This window comes from Equus caballus, chromosome 4 (genome assembly GCF_041296265.1).
Source record: "Equus caballus isolate H_3958 breed thoroughbred chromosome 4, TB-T2T, whole genome shotgun sequence".
NCBI lineage: Eukaryota > Metazoa > Chordata > Mammalia > Perissodactyla > Equidae > Equus > Equus caballus.
Genome location: NC_091687.1, coordinates 44,980,395 through 45,007,320, shown reverse-complemented (window position 1 = coordinate 45,007,320; position 26,926 = coordinate 44,980,395). Strand labels below are relative to the sequence as shown.

At 40.3% G+C, this 26,926-nt stretch overlaps 1 protein-coding gene across 3 annotated transcripts; it reads left to right on the top strand.

Annotated features, from left to right (window-relative positions):
• The first annotated feature begins 3,135 nt into the window (after nt 1-3,135).
• Nucleotides 3,136-23,740, top strand: ASNS (asparagine synthetase (glutamine-hydrolyzing)). Of its 3 annotated transcripts, none has more exons than XM_005609231.4 (13): nt 3,136-4,288; nt 6,530-6,565; nt 7,214-7,485; nt 11,119-11,356; nt 15,587-15,772; nt 16,009-16,110; nt 16,811-16,938; nt 17,992-18,118; nt 20,153-20,259; nt 20,774-20,874; nt 22,012-22,093; nt 22,180-22,335; nt 22,863-23,740. In XM_005609231.4, the coding sequence occupies exons 3-13, from the start codon at nt 7,237-7,239 to the stop codon at nt 23,070-23,072; spliced, it is 1,686 nt and encodes a 561-aa protein (XP_005609288.1). In that variant the 5' UTR covers nt 3,136-4,288; nt 6,530-6,565; nt 7,214-7,236; the 3' UTR covers nt 23,073-23,740. The 3 variants fall into 3 exon arrangements, with proteins under 3 accessions (XP_005609288.1, XP_005609289.1, XP_014594658.1); XM_005609232.4 differs by having other exon boundaries at nt 4,178-4,480; XM_014739172.3 differs by having other exon boundaries at nt 4,226-4,571.
• Nucleotides 23,741-26,926: the final 3,186 nt, after the last annotated feature.

The window sequence follows — 26,926 nt, the reverse complement described above, 5'->3', positions numbered from 1 at the left end:
CTTAGTTGTTTTCTATGTTCATTGCACTCTATTGTTACCTTTAAAGCAATTATTATTCTGATTTTAATTGGTGGTCCTTCCCAGTAAGTTTTTAATCTTTTAGAGCAGAGACTCATTTTTTTCAGCTTTACCAGTTTTTCTTATTCTTTTCTTTATCCACTAGTCTTCCTGTATTTGGGACTACATAAATTTTTGTTGGAAGAATAGATGGTTCCCAGTTTTAGGAAATCTGTGGTTCTACCAAATGCATATGTACACAACCTATGTTAATATTCCCCTTTTTGTTTTACTGAGGCTGAGTAACAGATCCTAGAGTGACACATCAAATAGCATCAGGATAGACTAATTTTTCTGCAATTTGGAACTTTCAGAATTTTCCATGTTATTGTTTAATCTAATGATGTAAATGTAGGCATCGGAGGGAATTTCTATGAAATTAGAAAAGAAGTAGAGGATATAGAAGTAAAGATCAGAAGTCCTATATCAAATTGCACTTCAACACCTGATGAAAAGAATCATAAAAGTTAGATCAAATGGCAGAGAAACCGAATTACAGCCTGAGAAGGCCTGCGGCTAATATTTGAGGGACAGAGCAAGAGATCAAATGGAGGGTCCAGCTCCATTTTTGTTTCATGTGACTCCATGGTGTACATTGAGAGCTTACCCATGCAGGTGGCATTCTGAATTCCTCCCTGAGTGGGCAAGTTCATGGCCAGGGGAAAGCTCAAGTGTGGGGCTCAGGTCAAGGGCTCTGATTACTGGGATCCAAAGGTGGCGCTATTGCTGATAAGCCCTCTAGTGTTTAGGAAAGTGCTAACCATGTGGCCTGCTCTGAAAGCGTGTACTATTTTGGGGGTAGAATGGGGTGGGCTTATCAACTAGTTGGAGCTCTAATTCCTTCTCATCTAACATGTGACTCTTGGGCTCCTGGGTAGCTATGGAGTTATGGACAGGGACTGGCAACATGAATAGTTTTATAGCATTTTCTATAGATTTAATAATTATGTCTTATCAACAAATATTAATTTTACAAAGGTATATTGGGTTGAATAAAATGCAACTTTATTTTCAGGTGTAATTTATTAATGTCAATGAAGTTTTTTATTATTAAGTACATTTTTTAGTCAATGAATACCAAAGGATAGCTACCATTATGTGGTTGTCTAATTACTATATAATTTTTTCTTCTAGAAAATGGATCTACCTACAAAAAAAATTTGAGAAAAACCAATTAGTTGATATGCAAAAGAACTTTAAATACTTTATTTTATGTAATGCTCTCAGGGCTGAACAAGTGAAATCTTGTGTTGTCGATTACATTTTGGGGATGAAGACCTAGCCTAAAGGTTTTACTGGACAGAGAAGGATTTTATTCTGATTCCTCAGTGACTCAGGTCAAAGAATTTTAAATGCTCCCAGGCTGCTTTTAGAGTGAGGTTTCAATATGGGGGTGGGGTAAGATGTGGAAAATAGGCCAACATAATTAGTTTTCATTTGTGTCTAATAATTAAGAGTGGATATGAGTCATTTTCCACTCTAGTTAAATCCACCACATCCCCCGTTATATCTTAGATCAATGTATTAGGTGGGGTTATGATGGGGAGCAGAGGGTACACTGCAAGTGGGACTAATTACAGAAGTGTGGGCAGGGTTTAGGAAAAGCAAGATGGTTCAGCACCCTAGGGCTAGGCCTGGAATCTGAAAAGAAGGAGGCATAGAGAGGGCCAGGTGACAGGAGCTGTGGCCTTCAGGACAGGAGCTTTATGGTAGGGGAGTCAGGGGAAGAAAGACCTTGAGACTTCTCCATCTCACCATCTGCATCTCCTTGAAGTGTCTTGCACTGGATACTCCCATTGGAAGAGGAGGGCAAGGGAGCCAGGGCACAAAGGGAGGTGGAGAAGGATGGAGAAACAAGTGGAAGATATTCAGCACAACCAACCACGGTAGATAACATATCAAGTACCTGCCTTCTACTATACAGACAGAGTGGTAAGGGAAATGGGCTCTGGATTTATACAGATTATGACTCTATTCTTTATGATTTAATTCAAACTGTGTGTTTGGCTAGACTTTCCCCCGACTTCTCTGAGTCTTATTTTTTCTTTTGTAAAATATGGATAGAAGACCTAGTTTCCTAGGTTGTTCTCAGGTTTAAGAGATATTACATAGATTAGGATATAGCAAAGTCTGTTTGATGCTGAAAACTTTAGGGCAATAAGGAAACTTAGAACCTAGTCATCTGTCATCTTTGCTCTTGCCTGTCAGCTACTAAGTGTCCACCGCAGGCTCCGTGCCTAGGGAGTTTATATTCTTGGGCAATTTTTGAACCAGTTGGGAATGTATTATATAGGGATATCAAACCTGTATATTCTCCAAGCATTGGCTGTAGTCTGATCTTAGTATGTCTTGCACATGTAATTTTACTATTTCTCAATATTTTGGGGGGCTGATGTGGCTAATAAAATACAAATTTATTTAAGAGTGTAATGAAGTCATGATACCTTGTTCTTTTCGTTTTTGGTTTTTTACCACGGTGGTATATTTTCTCTATCAAAGGGACATAAAAGCACACTATCTTCTTGTGGGGTCAGGTCAAGAAAACCTTTTCTGAAATCCCAAAGGAATCTTTGTACTTAAAATGTTTAGGGACCACTGATCTATTTTGGCTTCCTTTATTAACTTGACTTAGATTTTATAAAGAAATTTTAGGCCTAAACATTTGTTTCTGAGGACAAGTCTTTCCCTGCACTGCATAATAAATTTGAGGGCAGTACTGGTACCAGTTCAACAGACCCTTTAAAATGGAGAGTCTCCCTTTTGAAACTCTCAATGCAGATAATAAATAGGAAAAAAAGTCTAATTTATGGGTAATGCTCCAATATAGGAAAGGGGATGAAATGTGGAAAAAAAAAATTTAATCCTGAATGGAAATCATTAATGTTTAGTAAAAATAAGAGAGGCCATGTCCGCCCCTTGCTCTTCTGTCAGTGTATCCAGTGCACCCCACTCTTCTTGCCATTCTGTTCCATGGGGCAGAATGTGATGAAAAGAGAATGGCCTGTGGATCCAGACAAACCTGATTTCCCATCCTGGATCTACAAGCATCAGGTGTATGAATTTGGATAATTTACTTCTAACCGGGCCTAATGTAAAAATATCCAAATTGCAAGGTTATTTTGAGTTTCAGGGAGATAGATTGATACCGTAGGGATGAAAAAATATTAACTCTCCTCCTTGGGTGCCATGGCTCTAAAGAACTCCCATCACTTTAGTACTTAGAATTTTGGGGCTGGAAGGACCCCTAGTAGTCTCTAATTTCCTTATCTTAAATATGGAAATCTAAAAAGGCTACAAGACATACCTATGGTCATATCACTAGGTAGTGGTAAAATTCAGACTGGAACTCAGTCTTTTCCTGAAAGAGAAATTTGTCGACAGCCAAATGTAATGATGAATCGAATCGAATTGAATACATGTTTGGGGATCTACCAGTAGCGTCCACTGAGCTGATCCTAGAAGTCAAAAAGCGAAGAAGTCAACACAACCAGGAAGGTAACAATCCGGTCCGAGAATACCACATCACAAGTTAGTGGCGATCCATAACAAAACACAAATATACTGAGCTGTATATCCAGAGGAAGGATAGATTTAACTCTGCCTGAGGCAGAAGAACATAAAGAAATCTACCCTGTTTTTAATAAAAAGAGGAGACCTTCCAGTTATTCTATCTGCCTATTTATTTAGCAAATATTGGTTTATCTACACCTATGTATCAGGCACCCTCTAAGTAGTAAAGAGGAACTAAAGTACTTTGTAAAGTACTTTGTCATTAAGTAAAGACTAAAGACTTCGTAATAAAGGTTACGAGGGAGATTTGCTGCAGAGAGGATGCTTTAGTAAATTTGGTAATAATTTCCCTAAGAACAAACCAAGTGCAGAAAACCCTCTGTCAGAACAGCAGGTAAGGCAACCTAGAGGTAAACGGGGCAGCTGGCCCGACCTCTGAGGCATCCTTCAGCAGGAGCATTAACACTTTAAGGAGCTGGAAACCGAACACCTCCTCCTTGCTTCCTGCTCCTCCGCCCTGCGCTCTCCAGCCCCGCCCCGCAGCAGTCTCGCACCTCGGGCACGCCCCTGCGCATGCTGGTTGGTCCTCGCGGACATGATGAAACTTCCCGCACGCATTACAGGAGCAAGACCGGTGTAAAGTGAGAGGAGGCCCTCCGAGCAGCCCGCATTCCGCAGCCCCAGCCGGCGCCTCTCCCACGCCCTCCCCGCCGGTGCGCAGGTAAGTCGGCCCCTCGGTCCGGCGCAGCGCCCTCCCCGCGTGCCGCAGGGCTGCCCCGGCATGTGGGGGAGGATGCGCTGCAGCCTGGCCCTGCAGAAGGGAGAGCGGACGCGGAGCCGGGCGCCCGCGGCTGCTGCGGCTGCTGCCGGGTAGAGGGGTGGGGCCGATTATTGCGCACCTGGGAGCCAGCAGGTGAGGACACTTCTCGTGGTCCCCGGAGCGAAGGATCGAGTGAACTGTAGCGGGGAGACCGGACCGCTCAGTAGAGAAGGCAGCGGCCTAAGTTGGTCTTTGTAAATTTTATATTTTTTACTAGATTGCGTCGAGTCCTGTGGGAATTTTCGCAATCCGGGGGCCCTGCTGCGGATGGGCTGGAGGGTGCAGGTGGCCTGGGTTGCATTCGGGGCGACGCGGTCACTTAGTTCAGGAGGGTCGGTCTCGGGGTTGTTGGTCGCGACAGGCCTCGGGGTCTGTTCTTTCCCCCTCCCCCACGGCTCCCCCTCTTCACCTAGCCTCCCCCCTCCCCCACTCTCTTTCGACTGCAAGACTCAACAAGTGGCTTGCTGAGCAAGCCCTGCCAAGAAGAGATTTGTTTAGGGCGACAGGCGGCGCCATATGGAAAAAGGCAAAAGAACTGGCATGCCTTTTCTCAATGGGTATCTTTTCCGTAGGGCTGGCTTCAGATTAATGTTACTATTTCGAACAATGGGACGCTTTTCTTCCTGGCCCGTGGGCTACGTTATTTCTTCACTGCCCATTGCCCTGGGTGCTTGACTAATAATTTAAAAGCACTGATAACTCTTTTTTCATTGATTGTAAGGTAGATTAGCATTAACTTAGGCCTTGAACCTGTCCAGGAGTTGGTTACTGAGATCTTAATATAAAAATAAGGTGATATGGTGAAGTTTAAGTAGTTGGTAAGAGGAATAGAAATTAAATGCACTGAAATGGCTCTGGCCAGTCGGTAGCCACATATGGCCACGTATGGTCACATGTGACTGACTGTCGAGAACTTGAAATGCTGGCTAGTCCGAATTGAGTTGGCTGTAAGTGTAAAGTACACTGGATCTTGACGACTTAAGGGAGGAAAGCAATGTAAAATATCTCATCAATTTTTATACTGATTACATGTTGAAATGATACTGTTTTCGGCATATTGTAAATAAAATATATTTAAAATGAATTTCATCTTTTAAAAATGTTCTTAGTGGGGCTACTAGTATATTTAAAATTGCATATGTGGCTGACATTTCTCTTGGACAGCACTGCTCTAGAAGTTTGTAAGGAAGTAAGGAAAATTACTGGGAACAGGTAACAGCAGTAGGAGAAAACATTGCAAGTAGGACCTTTGCAAGTTAGACTGATTGCAAAAATAACTAATAGTGATAGTTTTAATTTGCTTTTTCCTGCTGGAGAAATAAGTGTGCTTCACAAACTTTGTTCCCTTATTCCCCCTCCAGTTTAGTAATTAATGTCTGTTTCCTAGACCACGCTTACTAATGGGATTTACTATGTAGCATTAGGAAGACTTAGGTAAATGATTAATGACCTCACTTGATTTTCAAAGCACTTCCTAGCCAGTTTTAGTTGGTGTAGAGTCAAAGGTAGATGGCTTATCAGTAGTCATCTCACTTAAATCTCAGTGAATTTTCCCACTAAATCTCAAAGTAAATATCTCATTATAGGTTATTTGGCCAAGTGCCTGGAAGGGACTGCATAGGACATATGATACTTCATTTCCAAGTTGCTTTAATTAATACCATTTTCCATTAATTTGATCTGGTTTGGTTAAAAGGCCAAACAAAGCTTTGGTTCATTTAGATGCAAATGAAATGTCCTGGGAGGATTGCGCGAAGTGAGTGATGTAAAGTGAACATATGTTTTTTTCTTTATGGTTTTTGTCTCAAATTATCTAGACGTTTGCTGCAAATTTGCATTTAAAAAAAATACCAAAATAGTTTCCAAGTTACAGATATTTTGGTAAAGTAACTGTCTTGAATTATTTGCTTTTTGGTTCACAGGGGTGAACCTAGTTGTTGTTCAGAGATGTTGCTCTCTATGTCCCACCTACTTTGCTTTCTTATTGGCCAAGGCAGCTTTGAGACAAAGACATTTGAGAACATTTTTGTCATTTTAGGACATTTTGATGGTGAACATTTTGATCTCTGTCAACTTAAATTTTTTTTTGTTATAAAACCAGGATATCTGATATCAAATAATATTGCTTTCTTTTCTCTTTAGGATTTCTTTTATCACGTTGGAATAAATCACTTAGAGGTAAGCTAGATGTTGTGAAATGCTTATATGTGCTGTATATCTCGATTACACGTTAGCCGTGTAATCGATCTATCAGGTCTATAGATCTATAATCTATCAGATCTATAATCGATCTATAGGTGTGATCATCTATTCTACTCCCGATATATTCTGTGCGCAGTTAGTACAGGTAAAGAGCGAGCATTTAATTGTCGAGGAGACCTGTGCGGAGACTGTAGTAATCTGGAGAGTCTCTTGGATTTTTGAGGGCTTTTGAGATTCTGGGATGGAGAGAGGGGCTGGGATCTCTGGCTAGGTTGGATCTCGCCTATGTGTGTGTCTGTGTCCTGGGAGTAAACCTAGGATGCAGAACAGAATGGGGCCTGAACACCGCAGTTCTGGCTGACCAAACGTAAGGCGAGAGAGATGCAGACTTTTAACTGGGTGCTAAGCTGCTATAGCCGGCTGGCTGTAAAGGTCATCCGTCTTTTCTGAATACTTGTAAGTAAATTAAGTCGTTTAGCCTGCCAAGCTAATGGAAAACTACTGTAGATAGGATGGTTTATATTTCAGTCTTTGAAGTGGTTTATGCAAGTTTTTGGAGTCGAGATTTACTACAGACCTGGATTGCATATTGAGTATTTAATGGGGCTGCTTTTCTCTCCATAGAGAGCCCGCGGCTCCATTGCACCATGTGTGGCATCTGGGCCCTCTTTGGCAGCGATGACTGCCTTGCTGTTCAGTGTCTGAGTGCTATGAAGATTGCACACAGGGGTCCAGATGCATTTCGTTTTGAGAATGTCAATGGATACACCAACTGCTGCTTTGGATTTCACCGGTTGGCTGTGGTTGACCAGCTGTTTGGAATGCAGCCAATTCGAGTGAAGAAATATCCTTATTTGTGGCTCTGTTACAACGGTGAAATCTACAACCACGTGAAGGTAAACAAAATGAAACCAGAAGATAATCTGGATCTGATTAAACCTCAGAGCTAGTTGGTTATAATAATTTTATATATTTTGTGAAATGCTTTTTACTTTTCAAAATACTTTCCATGTTCATTATCTCATTTGCTCCAATTATATAGACAGAGGGCACTGATGCACAAAGAGATGAAATGACTTGGTCACACACACACAAAAGTATAAAATGGGGATTACAATTCAGGTTCTTTAACTCTTAGAATCTTTTTTTTCTCTGTGATGAATCTGAATATTAATTAGGGCCTGTGGTAGGCTCTGTGTCAGGTGCCAGGGATGCAGTAGTAAATAATGGAGCTTATTTTATTAGGGAGGAGACCAAAAAAAAATCATTGTACATATATAGGCATTCTGAAAGCATGAAAATGGAGCTGATGGAGTTGGGAGATCCAGTTTTAGGAAGGGTGGTCAGAGAAGGCTTCTTGAAAACTTGACACTTGAACTGAGACCCACTGGATAAGGGTCAGCTAGCAAGGCTGGGAAGAGCATTTCATGAGGAGGGAATTGCATGTGAAGCCCTGGATTTTTGTAAGAGAACAAATGGCAGGTGGGCAAGGTGGGATGGGGAAGTTAGGCAGGACCAGATCAAGTACGACTTGGTAGCCATGGTAAGGAGTCAGAATATCATTCTCAGAGCAGGGAGATTTGAGGGTTTTTAAGGCAGGGGTAGAATTTAATAGTTTGGAGGTGATCATATTTAATGCTGCACTTAAGATATTTGTTGTTATTGCACACTTCACTTCATGAGAGCTAAAGGACAGAAAGGTGGCCAGATGCAGTAGAGCGTAAGAAGTAGGATTTCTAGCAGCATTAAAATTGGAACAGCTTTCTAATCTGCTAAAGCTCACTCTTAAAATGAGAGTGGGTGAGGGGATGGAAATTCTGACCCAAGGAAGCCAAGTTTGCTAAGAACCTTCCAATCTAGAATTATTTGGCTAGTGTTTCATAAGAAATTTTTTAATCCAAGATTTGCAAGTTACTTTTAATTTTGAAAATTTCAAATTTACAAAAAGGAACAAGGCAATGAGCACCTGGACTGAATAATTGTTAATATATTGCTGTATTTGCTTTATCCTTCTGTCTGTCTCTATATATATTCCCACACATACACTTTATTTTTAGGCTGAATCATTTTAGACTATTTTGCAGATATTATGACACTTCTAAATATGTAAGCATTTATCTCTTAAGAATAAGGACATTCTTCAACCTAACACCAGTACTGTTATTAAACCTAAGAATCTATAATACCATCTAATATCCAGTTTATATTAAATTTCCTTAAATATCCCAAGACTGTATTTATAGCTGTTTTTTGTTGTTGTTTTCAGCCAGATTTCATTCAGAGTTAATACGTTTGGTTGTGATGTCTCTCTGTATTTTTTTGAGCCTAACTGATATATGCCTATCATTCATGGGTAGGGTTTTATATTCTAGCCACCTTTTGGACATTTTTATCTCTGAACACTAGGTTTTGCCATTGTTTGTTGTCTGATTATAGGAACATGTTCAATAATCGACTTCTCATTTAACAAGTTTTTCTAGTTATACAGTAAATTCCTTTCATACGTTTATTAAGGGCCTACTATACACCAGGCATCATTTTTCTAGGTGCTTGGAGATGCAATGGTGAAGAGGAAAGGTAAGAATGGAGTTTCATGCTAGTGGGAGTGGAGGCAGGGAGCAGTGAAAACTTCTTTCTTCCTAAGCTCAGTTAGGACCGTATAGGTGAGAATGTTAGGTTGCATTATGGCAATATTAGCCTGACTTTCACCTTAAATGAGATAGAAAATTCCTTGTTTTACTTGAACAGCATTGCTGCTTTTGTGTATTGTGTTAAAAAGTTAAATATTTCTATTCTAAATTAGCCAAATATGTTGTATTTTCAAAAGCAGAGAAGTCCCATTGCTTCTACCAATCATCTAAGGTACTGTGGTTGGAGCAACTAGAAATTGGTCTAAAGAGCCGAATGGACATTTTAGCTTTCTATAAAGTATTCTGGAACATAAGCTCCAAGCCCTTCTTTTGATGAAAATAAAATTTACTACCACTGCTGAAATGCAGCAGGGGTGTGTTGGGAGTGGAGGGGGGACAGTCAAGGAGAGGAGGAATCTGAGTAAAGCTGGAGCGCCAAGGAGGCCTGCTTCCTGCCGGGAGCGTCAGGGGCCTGCAGCCGAGTCCAGTGGCACTGTGCTTGCTGGATGGTGGCAAGACCTGGGGGCATTTATCTAACAGCAGCTTTTATTTATGTGTGGTTTCAGGAGAGTAAGAAGTGGTACATGGGAGTGATTAACCAATAAATTGCTTGCAAGGTTTAGGCCAGAGAGTGGCCCTGACACGGTGGGGGAGGATGAATTTGGGAAGCTGTTAACTTGCTAAAATCATTGATGCTTTAGGGTCGTTTATCCTTCAGATACTTAAGCTCAGAAGAGTCAGCAGAAGACTGTTTCCAAACCCCACCTGCTAGTGACGGATGGTCTCCGATGGTGTCTCAGAGCAGGGAGGGGTGACCAGGAGGTGGCTTTGTAGTCACCAGAGGCGGCCAAAGCCCATTTTTGGACAGTTCTGTGGGGGCTTATAGACAAACGTTCACAAATTTATAGAGTGAGCGAGATGGTGAAGCATGTGTTATAGGTCATACATATACAAACATATAGATTTATTTTTTTAAATTTAGAAACATGTTTTAACTGTTTAAATTTATCCAGGATTTCCACCTGATTTTGTTTATGTGAACCTGTTTTATTTCCATTGTCAGGCAGCAATATGAGTAAGTACAGAGAAGGAGGAACACACCAAGGACTTTTCACCTCCCCAGTTTGTTGGTGGTGGTGGTGGAGAGCCGTGGAGTTCGGGCTTACCTTAATTACGCCCTCTCACTCTGCATGTGGTGGCAGCGACGGTCTCTGCTGCTCCTTTCAGGTGTGTGGAGTAGTAAAGCTCCACTGTCATTTTGTCTGCCAGTGAGAAGTAGAAGTAGCTTCAATGCCACTGCTGTGGAGGGACTGGATGTTGTAGTCCTCCCACAGGGACCAGCAGCTTTGCTTTGGACCATGTGTCTCCATCATTGTGATGGAATCATTTATTTGTCAGGGAATAGTGCCAAATATGTTTGTCCTTTTGCTTTCTATTTTCATAGGTAGGCCTTTGAGGCTGGAATGGAAGAACCTGAGCCAGTACTGTATTCCCAGACCTAAATTTCACAGTTGTGGAGGACACACTTTTAGTGTCATGGCAACTGAGCAACCTATTTGCTTAACTTAACATATATTTGTAAATATATATGTATTATGTACACAGTATGTATATGATGTGCATTTCCCTCCCTCCACACATTACGTGTTCTAGTACATTGCCGCTACAGTTTATCAGAATGCAACTAAAATTTTCACAGGTTTAGCTTTATGTTATAAAGAACTTGTAGAATTGTGAGTTCAAACAAGCTATATTCTGATAATGCCATGGTTCTTCTAAATCATTAAAGTACATGAAATGGTTATAGAGCCCAGAAACATTGAAGCAACTTTGCAATAAAAAATTATTAGTGAATGCACAAGGATTCTAACATCTTTATTTTGCTATTGCTTCCTTAAGTTGCAACACCATTTTGAATTTGAGTACCAGACCAAAGTGGATGGTGAGATAATCCTTCATCTTTATGACAAAGGAGGAATTGAGCAAACAGTTTGTATGTTGGACGGGGTGTTTGCATTTATTTTACTGGATACCGCCAATAAGAAAGTGTTCCTGGGCAGAGATACCTATGGAGTCAGACCTTTGTTTAAAGCCATGACAGAAGATGGGTTTTTGGCAGTGTGTTCAGAAGCTAAAGGTAATGATAGAATTTTTTCTATAGGTTTTCATTATTCTCTTGATTTTGTGTTTTCTTCTAGGTCATATTTGCAAATCCCATAGGGGGCAATCCAAAATTTTACAATTGACTAAAGTAAGTCATGGACCCTCTGAGGTTTTTTTTTTTAACCAAGGAGTTGGACCCTCCTTTTCAGCACTTAAATTCTGTAATCCTTGAAGGATGAATCTATAGTAAAGTCATTTAATTTTTGTTATGCCGCTACGTTCTGCATCTAGTTTGATCCCATATGTATTGTCAAGCTTTCTTCTTTTTTTTTGGTGAGGAAGATTTGGTCTTGAGCCAATATCTATTACCAATTTCCTCTTTTTGCTTGAGGAAGATTGTCCCTGAGCTAACATCTGTACCAGTCGTCCTCTGTTTTGTACATGGGATGCCGCCACAGCATGGCTTGATGAGTGGTGTGTAAATCCACACACAAGATCCGAACCTCCAAACCCCAGGCCACTGAAGTGGAGTGTGTGAACTTAACCACTGTACCACCAGGGTGGCCCCGATTGTCAAGCTTTCTTATGTCATATTGTAAACATGGTAGGGTTGGCCCTGCAATTATTGCACTATAGTGCCATGCCATGGCTATGGCCTTAGCAAATATTTATTTAGCATTTTAAAAACAGCTTTATTGATATATAATTCCACATCCCATACAATTCACCTGTTTGAAGTGTACAATTCAGTGCTTTTTAGTATGTTGACAGATATCCACAACCAACACTCCTGTCAATTTTAGAAATTTTTTTATCACCTCAAAAAGAAACCCTGTTACCCTTTAGCTGTCACTACTCAACCCTCTATATCCGTCAACCATTAAACTTCTCTATGGATTTCTCTATTCTGGACATTTCATATGAATGGAATCATATCATATGTGATCTTTTGTGACTGGCTTCTTTCACTTGGCATAATGTTTTCAAGATTTGTGTTGTAGCACATATCAGTAGTTACTTTTCACTTACTTTTTTTTCCCTACTTACTCTTTGTGACCAAAAGATATTCCATTACGTGGATAATATCACATTCTGTTTACCCGTTTCTCAGTTGATTTGGGTTGTTTCTCCCTTTTGGCTGTTGTGAATAATGCTGCTATAAATGTTTGTGTAAAAGGTTTTGTGTAGACATATGTTTCCATTTCTCTTGGGTATATACCTGAGAGTGGAACTGCTGGGTCCTATGGTAAGTCTATGTTCAATTGTTTGAGGAAGTGCCAGACTTTTCCAAAACGGCTGCACCATTTTATATTCTCACGAGCAGTGTGTGAGAGTTTTGATTTTTCCACATCCTCACAAACATTATCTGACTTTTTGCTTCTAGCCATCCTAGCATGTGAGAAGTGGGATTTCATTGTAGTTTTGATTTGCATTTCCCTGTTGACAATGATGGCAAGCATCTTTTCTTTCTTTTTTTTAAGATTGGCCCTGAGCTAACATCTGTTGCCAATCTTTTTTTTTCTTTTTCCTTCTCCTCCCCAAATGCCCCAGTACGTAGTTGTGTATTCTAGTTGTAGGTCCTTCTGGTTGTGCTGTGTGGGACACTGCCTCAGCATGGCCTGATGAGTGGTGCCATGTCCGCGCCCAGGATCCGAACCAGTGAAACCCAGGGCCGCTGAAGCAGAGGGCGCAAACTTATTTAACCACTTGGCCATGGGGCCAGCCCCACAGCATCTTTTCTTGTGTTAATTGGCTATTTGTATGTCTTCCTTGGAGAAATATCTATTCAGTTCCTTTGCCCTTTTTGTTTTTCCCTGCTGGGATCAGTTTATGAAAAAGAACTGTTTTTTAATTAACAGACTACTTTTTAGACCAGTTTTAGGTTTCAGAATAATTGAACAGAAAGCACAGAGTTCCCATATGTTTCACCCATTATGTTCAGCAAGGTTGTAGATACAAGATCAATATGCAAAAATCAATTGTATTTGATTGATACACTTGTAATGAACACTATACACTTGTAATGAATAATCCAAAAATGAAATTAAGAGAAACAATTCCATTTACAATAGCTTCAAATACAGTAAAATACTTAGGAATAAATTTAGCAAAAGAAGTGTAAAACTTTTACTTTGAAAACTATAAAACATTGTTGAAAGAAGAAATAAATAAATGGAAACTCATCCCATGATCCTGAATTGAAGACATAACATTGTTAAGATGATAGTACTGCCCAAATTGATCTTCAGATTCAATGTGATTCCCTTCAGAATCCCAGATGACTTCTTTGTAGAAATTGACAAACTGACTTTAAAATTTGTATGGAAGTGCAGGAGACCCAGAATACCCAAAACAATCTTGAAAAAGAACAAAGTAGGAGAACTCATGCTTCCTGACTTCAAAACTTGCTACAAAACAAGGGTAAGCAGGACAGTATGGTACCAGCACGAGGATAGACGTATATACCAGTGGAATACAACTGAGAGTCCAGAAATGAACACATACATCTGTAGTCAACTGATTTTTAAGAAGGATCCAAAGACCATTCAATGGGGAAAGACTAATCTATTTGACAACTGGTACTGGGACAACTGGACATACACATGCAAAGAAATAAAGTTGGATCTTTACTTCACACCATATACAAAAATTAAAGTGGATCAAAGACCTAAATGTAAGAGCTAAAACTACAAAATTCTTAGAAGAAAACATGGAGGTAAATCTTCGTGACATTGGATTTCACAAAGATTTCTTAGATATGACACCAAAAGCACAAGCAACAAGAGAAAAATAAATTGGACATCATCAAAATTAAAAATTTTGGACTGCAAAAGACATCATCAAGAAGGTGAAAAGACAACCCACAGAATAGAAGAAAATACTTGCAAATCATGCTTAAGCCTTTTTCGACAGTAAACTTGAGGAAGACATTCGTCTTTTCTCTCTTAGCTAGACAGCAGTAACATCCTAAAATCAAATCCACCTGCCTGTCTCTTTTTGCCTCATTCCTTAAATCCTTTCTCACTTAGTTTTCAGATTTAATATTGGCTGAAGCAAGGATAATGAGATCAATAAGAGGGTCCTTTGGACACTAGTCACAGTGTGGGTACTGATACCTGAATTGGCCTTTCAGGCATTTGTAGTGTGATCAAATGGCCAAGAACGTGTATCTCTGTTATTTACCTAAAGTAGCATTGGGGAAGCCCAGCCAAGAGCACACAAGGGAAAAAAGCAGACTCCTTACTTCCGCTGTCTGTCTTTTGGGCCTGATTATAACTTGATATGGAATTGTAATGTCACATCCTCTGAAATTTCTTGACTTGATATTTTTTACATCCTTCTTAATACTGGTCTTTTCCAGACCAAATGGTCTCACCTAGAGTACTACAACAGTTTTCCTTTCTCAAGGCTTTTAGAATAATGTATCAAAAACTCATTTGATCATAGTACTCCCTGCTTAAAACCTTTCAATTACTCCTTGTTCCCTACAAGGGTTGTGTGGCTCTCTTGAGGTCTGCCAGCTAGTGATGGGGTCCCATAGGGTCTTTGAATTCAACACTACACAGTAGAATATGGGGCTAACAAACCAAATTCTAAATCATAATGAGTATTCTGTGTAGATAAGCTGTTACTATTTACAATAAGACATTGTGATCATGGTGATATCAGGTTACTCCCTGGGAGAACTTATTGAGGAAATTTAGATTATACCGTTTAACGCACACCGTGTATAATAACTAGTTAAGGGGTGGATGCCTGACTTCTTAATATCTGATTTTAAAGTATCTAACAGTGGATCATTTTGCTTGTTAAATGACTGGAAACCATGGCTATTTTCTTAAAATACCTCAGTGATGTCAAAGAAATGACTTCCAGTCATCATAAAATTAACAGTTTCAAATCCATCTCTTTGCTTAATAATGTATCTCTTCTTTTTGTATTTGCTTGCTTTGTTATAGAAAATAGATTTTCTTGATCAGAAATTCCAGCTAGGGAGAAGAAATTAAACATTGGAGATTTTCCTCTTGCTTTGAATTACCATTAACCTGTGGTTTTGCTATACCTCTCTGTACCACTATCTTTCTAGTAAGTAGATGGTAGGGCTTTGGCTGATTAAAAATTTTTTCCTGTTCTGCTTACAGAATGGACATGTATTTGTATTTAAAAAAGGGAAATAAATAGGAATTTAGAGGATATTAACTAATTGTGAAAGTTACTGTGAAGTGTGATCCTAATCTGAATAATTATCTTTTTGAATTTGTAGGTCTCGTTAACCTGAAGCACTCCATGACTCCTTTTTTAAAAGTGGAGCCTTTTCTCCCAGGACACTATGAAGTTTTGGATTTAAAGCCAAATGGCAAAGTTGCCTCAGTGGAAATGGTTAAATTTCATCACTGTAGAGATGAGCCTCTGCATGCCCTCTATGACAGTGTGGAGAAACTGTTCCCAGGTAATCAAGCAAATCCCCACCTCTGTCCCCCGAAGGAAAAAAAATATTCTCATGTCATTGGAATGATTGGAAGACCTAGTTCCTGTTTAATTTGGAGGCGACACTCAGGGATTTGGCAGAGGCCAGCATTGAGTAAATGCCATCAAGATAGATGTAGATGATTGTGTACCTCATTTCAGTAAATAATTCAGCCTAGTCTTTTCTGGAGCTCTTTCATTTACTTTATGTGTTTTTAGGTTTTGAGATAGAAACTGTGAAGAGCAACCTGCGCATCCTTTTTGACAATGCCATTAAGAAACGTTTGATGACGCACAGAAGAATTGGCTGCCTTTTATCAGGTGAAGTCAGTTAAAAAACCTAATTATATTTAGTGCATGTGTGTTTAATGTTTTGTTTAATTTGTTTAATGTTAAATGTTTTGTAGCTATTCCTGAGGTTTTGACTATAAATGTTTACTCAATGATTTAATCTTTCCTCCATTATAGGATGAAAAAGTTTTTTGTAAGCGCCATTTAATAGTCATAGTAATAGAATAAAGTTACACTATCATTATATTATTGGTGTGAATGAGTTAGTAAACATTCTTTAGAATTCTGTGCAGTGATTTTTTTTTTTTTTAAGATTTTATTTTTCCTTTTTCTCCCCAAAGCACCCTGGTACATAGTTGTATATTTTTAGCTGTGGGTCCTTCCAGCTGTGGCATGTGGGACGCCGCCTCAGCCTGGCCTGACAAGCAGTGCCATGTCCACGCCCAGGACCCGAACCGGCGAAACCCTGGGCCGCTGAAGCAAGAGCGGGTGAACTTAACCACTCGGCCACAGGGCCGGCCCTGGGCAGTGATTTTTAACCAATTCAAATACTATTCCCATTGTCACAGGTTATGTGTTAGGTTTTTCTCTCATTAAAGTTGATTTTCAGTTTATAAAACTTGGGGACTTTAAATGATAAAACCCTGATCTCAGTGCTTAACAGGAATGTCAGTCTCCTGTCCCTCCCATGCGAGGCATGTAACCAGTCCACTTGCTGTCTTGCTCATAGGGGGCTTGGACTCCAGTTTGGTTGCTGCCACTCTGTTGAAGCAGCTAAAAGCAGCCCAAGTACAGTATCCTCTGCAGACTTTTGCGATCGGCATGGAAGACAGTCCTGATTTACTAGCTGCTAGAAAGGTAAGACTCTGTCTCTGCCAGTTACGTAGTTAAGACAGACTTGCTATTAGAATGAATTCTGTCCTGCTGCTGCTATGCTGACTCAGGTAATTGTTTTAAGTTAAGTATATTCAAATGGAATGATGCTTGTTGAATATCAACTATGTAGTACACTGTATTTTGGGTACCTTTATCTGCCACAGCCTATGCAGTCCTCACAAAAACCCTCTGATAATAATTCTGCCCTATTGAAAGTATGCCATGGTGGTGAAGATGGCAGGCTTAGGAGCCTGACTGCTGGTTTCAAATCCTAGCTCTATCACGCAATTCCTACCGTACGCAATGGGAGTGATAGTATCTACTATGGGATAGTTTTGGGGTAGAAATTATATAATTCATATAAAGTGTGTAGAATAGAACCTAGCATGTAGTAAGTACTTAGTGAATGGTAGCTGTTACTGTTTTTTGTTTTTTATAAAGCACTGTCCCTGTGAGCAGAGGGGATCGTGTACATTCAGTGTGCAGGGGACCTCATTCCTACTTTGGAAGAACTTACACAGAACGGATGAGAAAGAGCTGGAGAGCAGTCCCAAAGCAAGTTGATCGATGCCAAGAGAATCCAAAATAGCCCAAGAAAATAGAATGAGGGGAGGGGCCTTTTCATTTAGGAATAACTTCCTGCATGTAAAATTCAGCATTGCAAGAGGGCCAAAAGGAGAGCAAGGTTAGATGGGAGACCGTGTGGGACTAGAGGAAGATGATGGGTTTGATAAAATAGGTGTGCATGTGGCGGGGGGTGGGGGCATGCTAATTGGAAGCCTCCTGATTGTTGGGTTATCCTGGGGTGGTAAGAGCTTCTGAGTAGTTCAGTGGAGGCAGAGGCTATGGGAGGCAAGGAAGCTGACTCGATGGGGCTTGTATGTGGTGGCCCAGAGAACATTTCCCTTATTTTGCCTTGTTTGTTTTCCACCATTGTTGCTTCATTATGTGTTGTGAACTACTGTCCTATTTCATTTTCGAGGGTAGTTCTTTTCTTTAAATAACAAGTATATGGATATTTCTTTATATAATTAGGTGGCAAATCATATTGGGAGTGAACACCATGAAGTCCTCTTTAACTCTGAGGAAGGCATTCAGGCCCTGGATGAGGTCATATTTTCTTTGGAAACTTATGATATCACTACAGTTCGTGCTTCAGTAGGTAAGATATTTACCATTATGATACTAATAAGGTTTTTTTAATATTGAAAAAGTGTCAGGTTTAAAAAACATTTCAGGCAACAGTTTAAATATTTAAGAATGAATGCAAATCAAATTCTTACCTTAGCAGTTGTTTAAGACCATTTAAGAAAATTCCCCGAATCTCTTGGAGTAAAGGGAACAATACATAGTTAAGATTCCACATTTATGGTGTTGCTGTTTATATTTTTCCAAAGAGTAGATACATATTTTCTGTGCGTCCCTCCACCCCCTCGATTTCTCTGAATAAAGTTTCTTGGGCTATAGTCTGTATAAAATAGGGAAATAGGTCTATGTTATCATTCATTTTCTATAAAGAATACTCATTTTAGATATATTTTGGTAAATATTTCATCATACAACTTATCAATGAGTAGGTATTATTGCCCAGCCAGCACTCCTAGTTTTACTCTGTGGATGCATCCTGAGATCAGAAGTATACTCCAGATCAGACTGATCCGGCATGGTCGAGACTAACGTGCTACTGGCTTACATGTGCCTCTCTTTTAAGAGACTCAGAATCCAACAGGGCTCCATTGCAGAGTTTAGAGCGTGCGTTCTCAACAGGGGTCACACTGCCCCCATGGGATGAAAAATTGGTTGTTGGAGGGCAAAAAAATCTTAGGTGTTAAAATGGTTTATAGCCCTCCAAAGGGCCCTAGTACATAAGAAGATATAGATAATAATACCATATAATACCATATCTGTGGTATTATTTTATTGTGTGGGGGGGGGACAATTAGGAAAAAAAAGTCTAAAAAGGCTTCCTAGGGAGGCAATAATGAAAAAATGGTTGAGAACAAATACTGGTTTACATGGATGTAAAGCAGGAGCCGATGGGCATGTTGTAACAACTTATATAGTATTCTTAACTATATGTGAAATTTAGTGGCTGGAGAGCATCAGAAAAAAATTAAAGCTGAACTACCAAAACCCTAACTCTTATTATTTTTGTATAGTAATACTTACATGAAAGGTATGATTTTTTTTTTAGATATTTGAGTCATCGTTCACTTTAGCAAAATTTTAAGGTGGACAGTCTTGGTCTCAAAGCATTAAAATTTTAAAACCTGTATATAAAATTGTGGAATGGTTCTCGGCTATATCATTATAACACTGTGACTTTCGGATTAAGGACAGTAGTCCTCCTTTATCCTCGCTTTTGCTTTCCATGATTTCAGTTACCTGCTGTCAGCCATGGTCCAAAAATATTCAATGGAAAATTCCAGAAGTAAACAATTCATAAGTTTTAAATTGCACGCCATTCTGAGTAGCATGATTAGATCTTGCACCATTCCAGTCTGTCCCTTCTGAGATGTGAATCATCCCTTTGTCCAGTGTATCCACACGGTACATGCTTCCCGCCCGTTAGTCACTCAGTAGCCATCTTGGTTATCACAGTGCTTGTATTCAAGTGACCATGGACATCAACATGGCTCCATGATCCTCCTGATGATCCTCCTTCTGACGTATCATCAGAAGGTCAGTAGGAGCCTAAGGCTGTATGACAGTGCTTATGTCATTCGCCTCCCTTCATCCCATCACATAGGCATTGTATCATCTCACATCATCACAAGAAGGGTGAGTACAGTACAATAAGATACTTTGAGAGAGACCAAATTCATATAACTTTTATTATAGTATATTGTTATAAGTTGTTCTATTTTATTGTTATTGTTGTTAATTTCTTACTGTGCCTAATTTATAAATTAAACTTCGTCATAGGTATGTATGTAAAGGAACAAACATATTATGTATAGGGTTCAGTACTATCTGTGGTTTCAGCATCCACTGGGAGTCTTGGAACATCAGATAAGGGGAGACTACTGTGCATATAAATGGCTTGTGGATATAAGGTCATTATTTTTGAAAACTTTATATTAATACAGAGTCCAATCTAATAGCAAAACCTGCAATTATTCCCAAAAGCCAACTGAAAGGCATTTTTGGTAGAGGGTTATGCTGACATTAACATAATTTCTGTCTCTTTTGTAAGGTATGTACTTAATTTCCAAGTACATTCGGAAGAACACGGATAGCGTGGTGATCTTCTCTGGAGAAGGTTCGGATGAACTTACTCAGGGTTACATATATTTTCACAAGGTAGGCATTCTGAAGCGGAAGGAGATTGGTGCTAGGATTAGAGAAGTATGAATTATTTGACCATTTTCTATCGTCGGTTTTTTTCAGTATAGCAGTAACACTTTTGACTATCTTATGAGGCATATGAAGAAAATCTTATGAGGTATATGAAGAAATCTGACAGTGTCTGCTTTGTATTTCTTTTAGGGATTACAAAGAAGTCTTAATAGTGTCAGATACTTTCCATCCTTTAACACTAGTTAAGCATGAGAATGACATTTCCAATGTTTCTTCATCGCCTGTGGAATTTTAGTTCTTGCACAGGGCGTCCATTTTATTTGTTCTAACACTAACACTTTCAGTGTGAGGGAAGGTCTGTTTTATAAAGCATTTACTCCCTTCCCTAAACTTTCCCTTTTGTCTTACCCACCTTTGGTGTTGGGATACGTATAAGTGTAGGAAATAAAAACTATGCGTGTGCCCAAAGCAAAGCTGTGGGCGTATTTGTGACTTGAGCTATTTCTTTGTAAAATAGGCTCCTTCGCCTGAGAAAGCCGAGGAGGAGAGCGAGAGGCTTCTGAAAGAACTCTATCTGTTTGACGTTCTCCGCGCGGATCGAACTACTGCTGCCCACGGGTAACTCAGTATTTGCAGAAGCAATTGTAAAAATAACCACAGCAGACAAAAAGCTCAATAGCTGATTTTTTTTCCTTTCACTTGGCTATAGTTGCAAAGTATGACTTTTAGAGAGAAAATGAAGCTTTTCTCTTAACTTGGCCGCAAAGGAATTAGGCTGAATTCAAAGTGTTACTGTGGGTAATGGTGGGGACGCCCGCAGGTTGGTTAAGGCGGAGTTCCCCACTTCAGAACATAACATTCTGCCCACATCTGAACAACCGAGAGGGCAGGTGATGCAGCTCTTTTTAAGAGAAGTAAAGATAATACACCTCCAAGTAACAAGTGTTGAGCGCCTGCCATGCCTATTTGATGCTGTGGGAACCCAGTGTGGGGATGGGACAACGAAGATGCAAGGGTCTGATTAGATTATAGAGACCAGATTTCTTTGGTATCATTTTTGTTTGGCTAAAGTTCACTTTTTAGGTGGTCATGTTGGAGAATTGAAGACTCTTATTTGTACATAATGAACAACCCACATTAAATGTTTTAGTTGCTTCTACAAAGTCGCACTTAGATTAGGAAATAATTAAATATGGGGTTGGGGAATGAACTGAATCCGTGGTTATTACCCTATCTGCTTGCCGTCACCAGGATTCAGGAAACAGGTGATGTGGCCTTTGATGAAACACTGTGCAACATTGGTTTATATTTAATATTGTATGTAAATTATTAATCAGTTAGTAGTAAAAACTACTAATTTGAATCATTACAGTTGTTAATAGGATGAGAGATGGTCTCACCTAAGAGAAACTTTGAGTCAGAGGTCTAGGCAAAGTACACCCATAATGATCAGGTCACTCTGATTCCTAACTTTTTCTGCTTTTTCAGATACACGTTTAGCTCTTCAAAGAAGAGAAAGTAAATTATTCTCACAGTTTGGGTCACTTGCTAGATGAGATAATACATATTATTTTGAATGAAGGTTTTTATGTTTATCACTAGTGCAGGGCAATCAGGAGGATTGCAAACATGACTTTATAATCTTAACATGACTTAGAGGCTGGTTGAATTGCTAGGACCCTCTAAATAAGAATCTAAACTGACAGGCACTAAATGTACATTTTGCTTTTGAATTTTCTTCTTTTCTCCTTTAAGGCTTGAATTGAGAGTCCCATTCCTGGATCATCGATTTTCTTCCTATTACCTGTCTCTGCCACCCGATATGAGAATTCCTAAGGTAGGTGAATCACTTCACGATAAAAGCTGTTATCGTATCTTTGATATTTGGAACTTTTACTGATGCTCCTTTTCTTTTCATGTCAGAATGGGATAGAAAAACATCTCCTGAGAGAGACATTCGAGGACTCCGATCTGATTCCTAAAGAGATTCTCTGGCGACCTAAAGAAGCCTTCAGTGATGGGATAACCTCAGTTAAGAATTCCTGGTTTAGGATTTTACAGGAATATGTTGAACATCAGGTAGAATGTCTTTAAAAACATTTTCTGAAATAGGACAATTTGGATGCAGAGTTGTAGTAACTGTTCATTTTGTATTTAGTTTAAATGTTTTGTGTCTGTGGGAAACATTCCCTATAAACAATATTTCTTTTAAAAGAATTTTATAAGAATTAAGTAGCATGAAGGATTACAAAGTGGCATCTAGAACTGAAAGAGAGAGAGGAGAGTTACCAGTGATCACTGACCTTCATTTACCTCATTTGGGGCCCTTGCTGGATGCCAGACATTACTGGGCACAAATGAGTAAACGTGTCAGAGCCATAGTATTAGAAATCTGCATATGGGTGTTCCCTTAAAAGTCAGCACAGCTATGTCTGTGATGGATAGTTTAGCATTTTCTAAGGGGTGGGTGATTCAAAGCATCTCTTGCACAATTTACTGTCTTGCCTTTTCATATCTTTTTTTTTGGTTTTGTGAAGCCAGATTAAATACAAGTATTTCCATGCTGTTTAAAAAACCCTTTTGCTCTTATGCTCTTCTTCTTACAGGTTGATGATACGATGATGGCAGCCGCAGCCCAGAAATTTCCCTTCAACACTCCTAAGACCAAAGAAGGCTATTACTACCGTCAGATCTTTGAGCGCCACTACCCAGGCCGGGCTGACTGGCTGACCCATTACTGGATGCCCCGGTGGATCAATGCCACTGACCCTTCTGCCCGCACTCTGACCCATTACAAGTCAGCTGCCAAAGCGTAGGCATGCTCTCAGCTATAAAGTGAAAGGCAATGTTTCTTCTCATCGGGAAGGGTAGGGGACTCGGGGGCAGGAAGGGGAGCAATGAGCATCAACCACCTGGGCTTGCTTGGGTGTGAAAAAAAATAAAATATCTTAAATCTGAAACGTTGCTATAGTCATTTATATTTATATAGTCTGTTCATTAGGAGTAACTAGAAACTGAGCAGCTTTTCCTCTATCACAGTAGGGCAGAAGGTGAGCTAGGAAAGGGAAACAGTCTGATGTTTGTGAAAACTCAAAGCACTCTCCTGACAGGGCTGCTCTGGAAGATGTTTGGTTCTCGTGCCAACATGGCCTCCTTCCTGTCCTTGCCTATCTTAGTGTGGTCCTCTGTGACTTCCCTCTCTTAGTTCTTTCTGCATTCCTAACAGCTGGCTCTGGAGGGGTGAGTCCTTTTTTTTAAAAATAAATTTCAGGTGTACAGCTTTATAATTGACATCCGTGCGCACTACAAGGTAAACCGTCACAAGTCTAGTTAGAGAGGTGAGTCCTTTTAAGAGTTCGTGACAGTTCTGTTTTTTTTCTTCCTTCTTCTCCCCAGAGCCCCCCAGGACATAGTTGTATATTCTAGTTGTGAATGACTGTTCTGTTTTGTAAGACAGTAATAAATTGTTTCATTTTTATGTTAAGCCAACGTCTCTTCTGGAGATTATTGTCCTAGATCAGGGAGTCAACAAACTTCTTATGTAAAGGGCCAAACACTAAATATTTTAGGCTTTGTGGACCTCTGTTGGAACTGTTCGACTGCTGTTGTAGTGCAAAAGCATCCATAGAGAGTATGCGAACAAATGGGCATGGCCGTGTTCTATGAGACCTTTGTTTATAAAAACAGGCAGTGGGCTGGATTTGGACCATGGGCCACAGTTTGCCGAGCCCTGTTCTAAAGGAACAACCCAAGCAAGTATTTCTGATAAAAGGAAACAGCATTCTGAACCTAGTTGGGGAAAGAGAAAGTATAACAAGGAAACATTCCATGAACAGGTAAAAGATTTTCATTTGAATGCTCATTGGTTGTTTGGGGACAGAATTTTGAAATACATTATGAAGATGAATTGTAGCTATTAGGAACCTTTGAAGATGACAAGTAAATATAAGAATTCTTTTTTTTTTTTGAGGAAGACAGGTCCTGAGCTAACATCCGTGCCCATCTTCCTCTACTTTATATGTGGGATGCCTGCCACAGCATGGCTTGCCAAGCGGTGCGTAGGTCCACCTGCCGGCAAACCCCCGGCTGCCGAAGCAGAACATGCGAACTTAATTACTGCGCCACCAGGCTACTAGCCCCTAAATATAAGAATTCTTGATGGGAAGAATTGGTCTATTGGTCTTCACTTATAATTTTAAAATGTCTCCAGAAAACTGAGGAAATGTCTTTAATTCATATGGGATGACGAATAGTGATAATCTTGTATTTGTAGGTGCTTGAATTGCTTAAACATAGCATGATTTGGTTCTAGGTACAGCCTCACCCAGCCAAGCTAAGTGACACGGAGAACTTGGCTAACAGTAATTACACAGTGTATACTGCAAGATTAAGGTATGTCGTAAACCACAAACTGCCAGTTTTGGGGGATGTGAGTTTGACTCTGGATTTTTAACTGCAGTGACTACGAGATCTGGCAAGTTTGATAGCAGAGATGTTCAGTTCAGCCAGTTTCATAGGGGCAAACTCAGTCCTGCAGGTCAACCATAACTGCAGCAACTCGCTGGATTTCAAACTGCACGAGATCTACGTAAGGTTCTTGGCACGTGGTATGAAGTTAGCCTTTTCTTCTGCAGCTGAAACAGTAGAAGGTTTGAGGAAACAGTAGCCACTGGGGCATGTACACATGAGTCAACAGCCATGTACCAGCCAAGCCTGTTGTCCTGGACAGTCCTGATAGTGGTGACTCAGTGCTAAGCAGGCGTGTGCTTTCTAATCCAGACAGCGCTGCTAACCACAGACAGTCCAGTCCCTTCAGCGTAAACTAAAAGACCACGAGCTGATACCGTCCTGCCTTTTCAGCCCCATCCAAGCACCCTCGTGGATGACGTGTCCCTTAAGAGGTTTATCTCACCTTACCTTAATACGTACTCTAGAAAACATGCTTTATAGTTTTTGACAAGATGATACACTTACATTAAAAAAGTGAAAAATTAAAACCAACTAAATCCTACCACTGCTTTAAAGAGTTTTAACATTTTCCTTCAGATCTCTTGCTATAAAGGCACCATTGTACATATGCAAGTATATGATCTTGGTTAACATAAGGCCTCGAAGCTTCTTAAACCTTTTACAAGGAAAGTACGGAAAGGAACTAACCCTGAGCCTACTGTTGTCAGACCATTGCAGGAATATCTTATTGAGGCCACAGACTCAGAGCCTGCTCAAGTCCTCCTGTCTTGGGGTTGCCTTAGTTTGGTCTGGAGTCTGAGATAACAGATCCTCGGAGTGGGTCCCCTTGGGAGGGAACAGCTGGCCACAGGGAAGCAGAGTGGAAGCTGGGTAGGGAGGTGGTTCCATATGGTTCTCAACCTGTGCAGGGGCTATCTACCAACCGTTCTGAGTGCTTCATCCTGTTAACTCTTTCAGTAAGTTAACTCGCACTTTGGGAGAAAGTGTGGCAGATTTTATTTTCTAAACATGGCCACAGCAGTATTTATGATCCCACAGATTGTTCCAGAGCCTTGCTGTCCTCTAAAGAGGCAGTCTATTTCCCCTCTCCTTGAGCCTGGGCAGGATTTTATGATTGCCTTGACTAGTAGAATCCAGTAGAAGTGACACTGTGTGACTTCTGAGGCTAGGTCACAAAAGGTGCTTTGGCCTCTTCTTTTTCTCTCTTGGATTCGTGTCGTAAGGAAGCCTGGGCCACACAGAGAGGCCATGTGTAAGAGTTCGGGCTGAGAGCCTCAGCCAAGGTCTCAGTCAACGCCAGCATCAACCACCAAGTGTGTGTGTGAGCCTCCAATGATTCCAGCTGCTAGTCTTGAGTCTTCCAGCCGAGGCTCCGGTCATGGGCAGCAGAGATAAGCCATCCCTGATGTGCTCTGTCTAAATTCTTGACTCATATTTGTGAGCGTAAAAATAGTTGATGCCATTACATTCTGGAGTGGTGTCCTCCACAGGCATAGTAACCGGAACAGGTGAGCACTGTTACCAATATTTTATACAGGTTAAGTCACTTGCTCAGAGTCATTCAGTGAATTATTAAGTGGTGGAGCCCCAACTTAGCCAGACAGATTGGCTCCCGAGCTCTGTGTTCTTTCCTGACTGTCCTCGCACTGTCAGCATGAAACAACAGCCTGGGTCTCTGCTGTGAATTAGGAGACCAAGGGAATGGGTCTCCTCTCCACTGAGTTGGGAGCAGGAACAGGGAGAGCAGGGTTACCTCCCAAGGGATCAAGTGATGCGAATCACTTTCTATAGATGGGATAGATTAGGTGATGATAAGAAAACCATCCCAAATTTTCAGTGTATTACCATAACAAAAGTTATTTCTTGCTCAAACTGGGTCTATGGGGGCCTCTGCTCATTGTTGAGGGGGTTGTAATCACTCTGGGACCCAGGCTGAAGGAAGCACAATCTTGACACATAATTTCATGATCAGAAAGGTAGGGGATGAAGAAAGTGGTGGATCGTGTGCCAAAACTTAGAACTTTCACCCTGAAGTGACTCATCACTTTTTCTCACATTTTACGGGCTGAAGCAAGCCACGTGGCCACTCCTAACTTCAAGGGTGTATGTACGAGAAAGGAAAATGAAATACTTGGAGAACAGTACTAATGACTCCCAAAATCCACCCCTCAGTCACCAAATGTTCAGTTCACTCTCTTTG